The sequence below is a fragment of the Alligator sinensis genome, unplaced genomic scaffold (assembly GCF_000455745.1).
Source record: "Alligator sinensis unplaced genomic scaffold, ASM45574v1 scaffold994_1, whole genome shotgun sequence".
In the NCBI taxonomy this organism is placed as follows: Eukaryota; Metazoa; Chordata; order Crocodylia; family Alligatoridae; genus Alligator; species Alligator sinensis.
In genome coordinates, this window is record NW_005842488.1 from 503,166 (window position 1) to 514,164 (window position 10,999).

Consider the following 10,999-nt stretch of genomic DNA (forward strand, 5'->3'; position numbering starts at 1 on the left):
AGGGGTTTAGGTGCCCATTCAAGGGGCTCAGACTGCCTCAGAAAACCCACCCAAGGAGGCCAGGCTCTGCCAGGCTCTCAGCAGCCCAAAGCAAACCTAGTTGGACTCTAAAATGATGCCCTTAGGGGATGTGCTGGCCTCAGAGGCTGAGTGATCATCCTAATGGGGTGGATCAGACTAGCCAGCATTGAGGGCACATGAACTAGAGCCCCCTGGGAGGGAGCGGCTAGCTCTGGTGCATAAAGGGAAAGGCAGGAGCTGGCAGATGAAACAAACCCCCAGGGGAGAGCAGGGTGAGGTCCAAAGTCTGCAAGCTGTACCAGCCCCATAGAGATCAGGATTCCCAGCAGCACAGGGATTCAGGGGGGAAGGGGTCTGAGCTCTTCAGCAGCTACAGGTCGCTGATTGACCCCTCCCCAGTGACATCCCAATGACAAGTGGCAGCAGACCTCCAGTTCTGGCCCTACATACTCTCCCTGCTGCTTCTCGGTTGTGAGGGGCAGTTGGAAGCATCACTGCAGCTCTTACCAAGAAGTCAGCACTGCCTTCTAGGCCTTGGATGTGTCCCGGTGGGCCCTGGAATAAGACAAAACCATCAGGCACCCTAGTGCAGGAAGAACACTACAAGGCATTTTCCTCTCAAAGCACGTTGCAAAGGGCGGTGATTATTACACCCTCCTTTAGAGATGGGAAAACTGAGGCACAGAGTGGGGGGAAGTGACCGAACCGAGGTCACACAGTGAGTCAGTGGCAGGGCCAGGAAAGAGACCCTGGGTCTACTCCTTTCTCTGCACTAGCCAACAGACCTCACTCTCTTATCTGAGATACTGGGGGTCCAGACTCCCAGTTCTTCTCCAGAGAGCCAGGAGATATCACCATCTGCAAGCAGTGCCCTGGGAAACCAAGCAGCTCAAAGCAACACTGCGGTCCATGCATAAACCTTGATGGTCAGACTACTAAAGCATAGACCTCTATGAGTTGCTTCCAGTGTAGGGGTGAGGGGGTATCTGAGCAGTGCAAACCATTGGTTCACCTACTCGCACCCTGGATAAAAGAACTGGGGTGCTTGCTCTCAGCGCCCACCTCCTGATCTTTCCGCGGGGCTGTGGACTCCTTCCTTCCTGACCTCTGCAGAGACCAGCTTTACACCCTGAAGCATGAGCTTGGCTCAGCTCAGGCCACCCCCATCCCAGGTGGCTGCTGATAAGGTCAGCTGTCCACTGTGGGTCTGCTCTGGGGAGGCATTGAGCTCCCTCCATTGAAAGCCCGATCCTGATCCCCTTGATCACCTTGCTGGGTCTGCACCTAAACCCACTGCTCCAAGTCTCACCCTCTAGCCCAAGGGCTGGGATCAAGGACTTTATTTTAATTCACCCCCATATGCAAGGCCCCCAGCTACGAAATGCCAGGGGAGATGGGGGTTAATACTCACAGGTCTTCCGGGGGGTCCTGGGGGGCCTCGTGGTCCATCAGGTCCAGGATCCCCCTGAAAAAGAGCAACCCCAATGAAAGCAGTAGGTGTAGGAAAGGCATGTAGCTACCCAAAGCACTGAGGCAGGGGGAGAAATGAAATACCCCTATACAGACCTCAGCATCCATGCTAGCTCAGGCACCTTGGCAGGTGAGCCCACAGGAATGACCCTGTGAGGTCCAGCACCAAGCGCTGGGCTGAAGAAGGACCTGCATGGGTAGCAGGCTGAGACCAGGCGTGCAACCGGGAGGGAGGGGAGGGGAGACTTCACCAGACCTTGGAGTCCAAGCCAAAGCCCATTGGATGCAACAGGAGTCTTTGCATTGGCTTCAGTGAGCTTTGTATCAGGCCTAAACCAGCATATCAAGCCTAAACCAACAAGATGCGCATGCCGTGTAAGTCCCCCTCCCACCCCTGTATGGCTGGTCCGTAGCGGTGTAGGTAGCCATTCACATTGCGGGCATGCTTTGGCCAGTCCCTTGGCCACATCCATAGTACCCCTGGTGCCACCTTCTGCCCCAGCTCTGCCCCAACATGGGTAGATGGACACCAGCATTTGCAAAGGGCTTAAAAATGAAGGGATGGAAGGACAAATCCTATGGGATGGCTGGAGAACCAGTAGCCACTGGAGCAGGGGCAGGCAATTATTTTGGGCAGAGGGCTGCTTATTGAGTTTTGGCAAGCCATCGAAGGCCACATGACAAGCATCCCAGGGCAGATAAATATTAATTTTCTAAATTTTTTAGGGGCCCCGTGGGCCAGATAGAATGGCCTGGCAGGCACAACTGACCCGTGGGCTGCATGTTGCCCACCCTTGCACTGGAGGCTTACATTCACTGTTCCACCTTGCCAAATGCAATGACTTGCAAAACCAGGGGAGAGAAAGAGAAACCCTCCAGGTCGGGGCTGCCTGTCCCTCATTACAAGGGGAAGACCTGAGAGGCACCTGCACTACAGGTTCCAGTTCAGCAGAAGCACCTCGCTGAAACAAGCTCGCAGGAGCCCGCTCACCCGCCATGCAGTCCTGCAGTGACCCGCAGAGGATGCCATCTCCCGCTCTCTGCTATACAGAGGCAGAACTGGAGTCACTCCATTGATGCCAGCGCATGCATGCTGCAGTGGAAATGAGACTGCCAAAGGAGCTGAGCCCCTTCACCATGGAGTGCAGGAGGAGGGTGGCTCATTGAAAATCAGGCTCATTCCTACATTGAGTCGCAGCAAGCAGGCCCATTTGCACCCAGACAGATCCTTTGTCCAGCTGGATTCCTCACCTTAGGTCCCAAGGCACCGATTTCCCCAGGAAGTCCAACCTGACCTGGAGGCCCCTTAGCAAAGGAAAGAAACATTCGTTGAACACGGTGATAGATTCTGAGAGCTTGAGCAAGCCAAAGAGCGCTACTGGGTTCATCCCAGCTGCATCTGCTCTAAGTGTTTTGTGTGTCGGCTCTATCCCATGGAAAGTGGACCTTATATCCCGTGGAAAGGGGATGTTAAACCTCAGTAAACTCCATCTGTTTTATTCAGGGGCAAGTCACTGCGATTTTGCTTCACTCACTGCGGGACAAGAAAGGATAGATGAAACAGGTATAACAATGCAGCTGATGCAAGCTCACAAGCAGCAAGTTTGTTCCTCTCATTTTAATTGTTCATCTGCCCAAGCCTTGATCTAGAGGGTTGGCAAATGCTCTAAAACCAACTCCTGACCATGTTTAATTCAGCTGCCCGCTCCAAGACTTTAGCTTTCTCATGGAGTAATAAACTGCTGGGGGCAGGAATCAATCCCTTTTTTTTCTAGAAATGTGCTAGAGGGCAAATGCACTGGCCTTTTTTTCCCAGTGCTGAAAGTCTTAGGCCCATACAAGAGAACTCGGTGCATGTAGCAGGCAAACATCACCTTTCTGTGTTGAAGGGCAGCAAGCAGGTAGATTGAACTGTGACAGAAGTGAAGGTAAGTAAAAACTACCGAATGAGACACGTGAAGTTATTGAGCAGGACCGTACAACTGTTATGAGGGCTGTAAGGCTTCCCTGCATTAATATGCTGATCTAACCTGTGTTGGGATGAGTGGGATGCTTGCTGTACTGCTCTGATGTATGAATTCAAGGGGAACTCTACAGGAAAGCAACACCGTCCCTGTTGGTAGGGAGAGACTTTCCACCCAGCAAGAAACACATGGGTCGGGGTCCACCTGTGGATGACCCTCTGCCCACAATGGGGTGAGGATGCCCTTGGAGTGACCTGGATGCATCTGAGATCCACTTAGCTCAGGGAGATAGCACCCAGGTGGAGCACAGCTATGGTGTTTTTGCATGTACCATCAGGCCTGGGTAGGAGGGGTTCAACTGGTCTGTTTGTTGAGACACTGAGCAGATACCTCATGGTGCTGCCTTGAGTAATGCTGGAGAACAGCAGCTCCAAACCAGCTGCAGGAGGGTTAATTCCTCTGCCTGGTCCCTGATCCGCTCCATTCAGCCCTTCCCAGCTCCAGGGTGGGATGCCAGGGGTTACAACAACCTTCCCAGGGCACCTGGAGGATCTGGCCACAGACCTGGCTTGGATGCTAACAGGGCTGGGGCGGTTTCATCCCCATTCACAAGGGGCTGAATGGGTTTGATTTCTTCACATCCTATCCTGACCCTGCCGCTTCCCAGCCAACCAGCCCCCAGCAGCACAGCACTTACAGGCGGTCCTGGCAGCGACGGGCCCTGCAACAAAAAGAGGATTACAATGGATTACTAAAGTTCTCCAACTCCGAATCAGCTTGCAGTGACTCTACTGCCCTTATGGGTGGTCAGGATACAGCCCTTGCTCTACATGTTTGCATTCTCCTTCCAAGGGTGACTCCAGAGCACTTCCGGGGGCTTCAAGGCCACTTGCCACTGCAGAAGCAGCCCCATGGAAGGGTAAGTGTTATGCAAAGAGCCTAGGCAGTAACATCTCCAGCTTGAACAAGCTTATCACCAATGAGAATTGAGGCTTAGAGAGGTTATGGGGCATGCCCAAGGTCACACAGGAAGTCTGTGGCAGGGCAGGTCTCCTGAGCCAAGCCCTAGCCACTGGGCCTGCCTTCCTGCCTAAATGAATGTAGCCCAGACCATGTTCTCCTTTCAGGGCCAGAGCAGGGATAATCTATAGCTATTCTTTTGGCTTGCCTGGTCCTTGATCCACCCCACCCCAGCACCCTCTGATCCCCCTACCTGAGCCACAGGAGGAGAGTCTGCACTGATAGCAGCTTGGAAACCCAGTGGGATCTCTCCTAGGGAGGCATTTGTATGATGAGGGACAGGGTTTCACAGACAAATCTAGAGAGGATCTGACAGCTTGGGCAGCCTCTGACACACCCACAGAGCAACAGAGAACTAGTGACCCCAAGGCACGAAGCCACAGAGGAGGGCTTCAAACCAGGTGCTCCCATATATAATCCAGCAATCTCAGTGGCACTAGCCCTGGCCAAACCACTCAACAAAGGGGCCATGAAGGCTGACATCCTTTCCCGTTCTTAGCTCCAGGGGAAGCTAATCAGATAGGGAGCATCAGAAAGTCTCTGCTGTCCTTGCTGTGTTAGCCGTGGCCCTTCCTAGGGGGAGCTGGAGCAGGGTTGCACTTGGGGAACCTGTGGCCCGGAGGGGTTTGTGCACCTGCCCATAGAGTGAGTCCGTGGCAGAAATGCGGTTACAATCCTGGCTCCCAGGCCATTAGGCATGGCTATCAACCCATTTCCCCAGCAAGCATTTCTGATGGAAGCAGATACTTACAGGGAGTCCCGGAGGCCCTAGAAGTCCAGGCTGGCCCTGTCAGTGCAGGAGGAGAGAGTCAGAGCTAGGAAACCAGAAGCAAGGGGAGGAGGGGGCTGGATTTTCTGACTGGGGAAGAAAACATTCTGCTTTTGGCTGGGGGAAAAAAGTTAACAAAATCTTTCTGAGCAAGCTCAATCCATGGGCTAGACCAGTGGTTCTTGACCTTGTTAGACTCAAGGCACTCATTAGAAAATCCAGCTCTTCACTCATTTTTTGACTACAGAAAAGCAACCAGGCCGCTCTCCTGTTGCAAAAAGCTCGGGAAGCCCACAACAGGTCAGAAAGTTTTTGGATGCCTGTTTGAAATCTCTGGGTTTCTCTTATAAGTCACATTTGCACACCTAACTGTGCTAATGTTGTGTGGCACTACGTGGCGCCTTTGAAAGCATCTCGGGGTGCCTCAGAGTGCCAGAGCGCCCTGGTCTAGACCCTCCACTGGTGTCAGTCAGTACAGCTCTGGGGGCTTCAGTCCAGCTGTGCTGGTTTGAAGCTGCTCAGGGCAGTTTTTTTATTCCCGTGTTTGGACAGCACCTAACACAATTGCAGTCCCCATCTATAGCTGGCATTGGGGTCCCAACCCCTGTTGCAATAGTGATTTATACTAGCTGAGGATCTGTCTCATTGCAGACTTGATCCCACTCCCACTGATGTCTACAGACTTGATCCAACTCCCACTGATGTCAGCTTTGTCCACCCTGCCAATCCTAGCAAGCCCTTGTATTTTAATACACCCCCAGGCCCTTTGTTCCCCACACAGCTGTCCAAGGACAAGCTAATCAAGGCAGCTCTGACTGAGTGCATGCACAGTGCTTGGCACAAAGGGTCCCTGGTCTCGAGCAGGCTATTGAGACGCTAAGATGAAAGTTGCTGCTCTTGGCCCTTTCATTCTGGTCTTGGCCTGTTGCAGAGGTAGGATCCATGAAGCCAGGTCCTTAGCTGGCAGCATCTCACCAGGGATTACACCAGACCTGTGCTGATTCACAGCGGCTGAGGGGCTCAGCCTGGTTCCTTTGCATGTCTGACTAGATCCGAATCCCTTGAGACGTGGCAGCACCACCCTGTACCTCCCCCATCCATGCCCTTTGCTTCCAGGAGGAGAGGCCATGCTGCTAGACGAAACAGGCACAAATGACCCATGCTTACTTTAGGTCCTGGACGTCCGATGGGCCCTGGTTCCCCTTTTGCTCCTGTCAGGCCCTGCAAAGGGAGAGATTGTGGGGGGTTAGCCTCCATCCTGGACCATTTTTCCTTCTCATTTACAGCACAGTTGAGTTCTTCCAGCAGCTGATGTTTCTGCAGGGGCTCCTTTAACCACCTGGTGTTCAGGATTATTAACAAGCTGCTAACATCTCCTCAAGCTGTTGGGCAGGTGACACACAGAAAATACTCGTGTGTAACTTGCATTTGGAGTGAAGTCCCGGTGTCACGAGGCACTTGGGAAGACATCGCTCCAACCTCTCAGCAATGTCCTCTCAGATGTTTTGTCACCTGCTAATGTCACAAGGCTCTGTCTCTCAATGCAGGGGCCTTTCTCCTTGGAGGAGTGCATTCAGAGCAGATAGGGATGTGACTTGGGGTATCATCAGTGCTGGATATCTGTCCACCCCCACACTGGAGCATGCTCGGCTGTGTCTGAATAGCACCGGGCAGCAAGCAAGAACCGCGGAGCTCAATGCCAACAGCAGAGTTGGTGGGGAATGGGAAACAGCCTCTGGGGGGATGCTGAGGGTGAGAGTGGAAGTGTCCTGGGAGGAGCAGCAGTAGCCTGGCAGAGGTCAGGATGGAGAGGCATTGGCAGAACTGGGGGTGGCTTAGTCTGGATGGCACAGCGGGGCTGCAGGCTAGGACTGATGCATTGGTTGGGGGTGTTTGCTGGGAGGAGGGGTGTGCACACGAGCAGCCCAGCACTAGCACAGCAGGTGCTGGAGATCTGGGGAGTAGTGCATTTGCTGGGCTCCCCCAGGCTTGAGCTATGCTGACAACAGCTTTCCACACTCCACCCTGCTCTCAGGCTAATGCATGAGGGCGTTTGTACATGCAACAGTTTTTTCCCTTTCCTGTGCTGCAATTGCATGCCTGTTTGCACGAATGGGATTTCCGGATGCTCTCTGATCCACAGCCCTGCCTTCCCTCCTGCTCGGACAGCAAATGAGCTGCAACAGCTGATGAGGTCTTAGTGGTCATTTGCAAATAAAGGGCTTGGTCTTGCAGACCTTGGCACCGTGGGCATTCCCCGAGTGGGCACTGGGTGGATTCTCATCTCATGTACACAGAGCGGCTCTGGATTGATACCAGCAGGCCAGAGCTCACAGGAACTTGCTCAGATGACCAAGGGCAGCAGGGCCTGACACAGCATGCACATACCCCGTTACTAGCCACCCTGTCATCTCTGTATTAAGGAGGTGGCTCCTACTTGCATGCGGATACAGAGAGCCCTGTAATTGTGTGTGTGTGCGTGTGTGTGTTTGCAACCCCCATCCCTGAGAGCAAACAATCCAATGTCATTCACATTTCTAGGGCAGGGGACAGATTCTTACAAACCAGGGGCCCAGTTTTGCAATGGTCATATGAGTAAATCCTTACCTAGATGAATGAGGACAGATTGCGGGGTTTAGGGTCAAGTCCTCAAAGTGAATAAATCAGCCCAGGCTCAGAACTCCCCTCTCCTCCATGGAGCACAGACTTGAAATGATGTAAAGGGCTAGAAAAGTGATCAGCTCGTACGTTTGCTGTTACTGAGGGAATCATTTTCTCTGTGCTCAGATGCTGCAGGGAGGTGGGCTGAGATACAGCAGAGTCTAATCACAGTCATGCCTAGATCCATCTGGAAGGACTCCATGAACCTCAGCAGAGCGCAGGGGAAAGCTGGGCCTGTCTCACTAAAAAGAGGCTCATGTAGCCACAAATGGATGCTGAACTATGCACCGTGTTAGGTCTTCTTCCAACTGCTTTGCTAAACCCCATGTTGGTCTGAAAGGCCCTGTGCTCGACCCAGCTCCACTCTGCAAAGATTTGTTCTTTTGCAAGAGGATGCATTATTATAATAACTTCCTACCATTCCATCTAGTGTTATGGAAGGGGTGGGGAACGAATCCAACAGGTGCATGAAGCCACTTTCAAGGGCAAAACATAGGCCCCTGCAGTTTAATTAGGCTTATTTTTTACTCTGAGTTGCATGCTGTAATCCTTGGTTAGAGTTACACCCAAGAGGTGTATCCCCCAGGCACCAGCCATGCTCAAGCAGCCCCTGGATACTGCAGGCATACACAATGCGCCCCACATTCATACCCCCATGCACCCGCCCTCACTCCCACCACTTTTTTACTCCTGTAGGAATGTAATCCCCTCCCCAAAATGAATCAAAGAGGCCAGCACACCCCAGCCAACAGCAAATATTCCAGTGCACACAGACGCACTCTGATAACACAGGAAGATGCCCCTCACTCCCCGTTCTCCAGGACAGCACTGAGGTGCAAGGGTATGTCTAGTACAGGGAGCAGACAGAAAAGCTGGGACTCAGGAAAGGGTTAAAATGTATGGACTGTGCATAGCCCAGGGCTGCAATAGTGGAGGGGGGAGAGGCAACAGCACCACAGGTCCATGGAGATAGGGAGAGAGGGCAGGTGTGCAATACTAGGGGACAATGGGAGCGGGGTAGAGATAAGTCTATGCAGCCAAACCATACGTGGAGTAGTCTGAACATGGAGGCAAAGCCCTGTCACCCAAGGACCGTCTCTCATGGCACGCATACTTACATCAATGCCTGCCTTCCCTGGAGGCCCATCTGGGCCCGGAGGTCCTGGTTCCCCCTTGGAGCCCTAGAAAATAGGCATTTGGACAAATTCAAAGCCACTTTCTGGAAAGGCTTGGACATGCAATGGGTTGGGAGCAGATTGGAAAACTGACCCCATACTCACCGGGGACCCGGCAGCGCCCGGCGGGCCCTTGTCACCCTAGGGGGAAAAACAAGAGGGTTATGAACAGAAAGCAACATTGGTTTCTGCAGCATCTATCGATCTTAAAGGCCATACAGGCCCAGGCAAGATGCTGAGATGCTGCTGTGCAGAGCCCACACACATCCAGCCTGACTAAGAACCAACCTCCCCACCCCAAGACTAGAGGCAGGTCTGTGCTGCTGGAAAACGCCCATCCAGGCCCATGTCCAGCCTCCGAAAGCTCCTTCTCCCTGTCCGGGTCACAGCACAGGGACCTGGTCAGCTGTGCTGAGTCATTTCTCTGGTGTAAAATTCAGCCGGACTCCAATGCATTCAGGAACAGCAGCAAGCACATGGCAAGGGGAAGGCCAGGGGAGCAGAGGTGTTGGGGGAAGGGGCTGCAAGACTGACCCTCCATCCTGTCTGGGTGCTACATGCATGGAGAAAAAGTCCTGGGCAGGAACCCAGGGGCACCCCCTGCTCATTCCTGGAAAGCAGATTTATCTCCAGGGCTTCCCTGCATCTCCGGGATGCTGCTCTGATATCATTGGATTGTGCATCGCAGGGTTTGGGATGGAGCCACCAATTCTGGAAGGGAAGATGCCCAGGACACGCTCTCCAATGGAAGAAGGAGGAGCCGCTCACTTGGAAACCTCTAGCATAGAGTGATCCCTCCTTGCCCCCGTGCTGTGAAGCCACCCCTGGCATGGCGACTGCCAAACACCCATGCAATGATGGTCCTGCCGCAACACAGAACAGGATGGGGAGAACACTCCAGCCATCAGAAGAAATTCTGTGGGGGGAGAAAGACTCAAGCTGGAAAGTAACCACTGCAACTGGCTCTTACCACCCAGACCTCCCTTGTACCTCGTACCTAGGGGATGGGGTATTAAGCAGCAGGACACTGCTGGTCTGGTTGGATTTAAGGGCTCTGCTCACACCGGATTCAAGCACAGGTTAGGATACATCCTGACTGTCCTTTTGATCCAGCCTGCAGCAAGCAACCTCTGACTGCGGGACCTCCCCCTCTCATTCATCTCTCCCTCAGAAAGAGGCGAGCAGGCTTTGAAGCCTGCAAAAGCCCCTCAGGACACCAGAGTTTCAGTGTTCATAAACCCGTGCAGCCAGAGAGGCTGCGTCACCAGCCACCAGCTGTGCATTGGGGTACGGAGCCCCTCCAAGCAGGCACATGGGCAGCACAGTGCCGGCCCCTTGGAGATGGCACTCACGCCCCAAGCAGCTGGCGTCGCTGTCCAGGCTCAGCTTGAATGCACCACAGGCTTGGAGAGGGATGGCTTGTTAATGCCCACTAACCCTGCCCCTCCGCCCAGCTCCCATGGGGTGGTCTAAAAGGAGAAGGTCACTGCGTCTATAAATAACCCTAGATAATTCTCCAGGGATGGGGCATATGGGGCTGGGCCCAGAGAACAGATCAGGTCTTGATGCCTGAAAGGGTTGGTTAGGTTCCAGGCTCCACCCCACCGAGTCCCAGGCTGGTGAGTCTTAGCACTCAGACGCCACGTGTCCAGCAAAGATCTCCAATCTGCTCAGCCAGAGATCACCCCACTGCAGAAGCATCCTGGTCCCTCCCACACCCAGGCCCCAACCCCTGCTAAACCCTGTCTGCCCCATTGCAGCTTTTGATCCAGATCCCTTGGGGGCAAGAACCATCCTCACCACCCCTTCTTCCTCCCTTAGGATCCAATCTCCGCTTCTCATCTTGGGCCCTGATCCTATAGGACCTTCTCTTGGAAGTTGATGGGAGCAACCTCAGCAGGAGAGGCCCAGGCTGGGGC

The 10,999-nt window shown here is 53.6% G+C and overlaps 1 protein-coding gene across 1 annotated transcript in view; it reads right to left on the reverse strand.

Annotated features, from left to right (window-relative positions):
• Positions 1-9,911, reverse strand: part of COL9A2 (collagen type IX alpha 2 chain) — a 35,707-nt gene extending 25,796 nt beyond the window's left edge. Inside the window, 9 exon segments of the mRNA XM_025212852.1 lie at positions 529-576; positions 1,433-1,486; positions 2,743-2,796; positions 4,153-4,176; positions 5,227-5,262; positions 6,412-6,465; positions 9,024-9,086; positions 9,186-9,221; positions 9,849-9,911. Of these exon segments, the coding sequence (XP_025068637.1) occupies positions 529-576; positions 1,433-1,486; positions 2,743-2,796; positions 4,153-4,176; positions 5,227-5,262; positions 6,412-6,465; positions 9,024-9,086; positions 9,186-9,221; positions 9,849-9,911 (432 nt within the window).
• Positions 9,912-10,999: the final 1,088 nt, after the last annotated feature.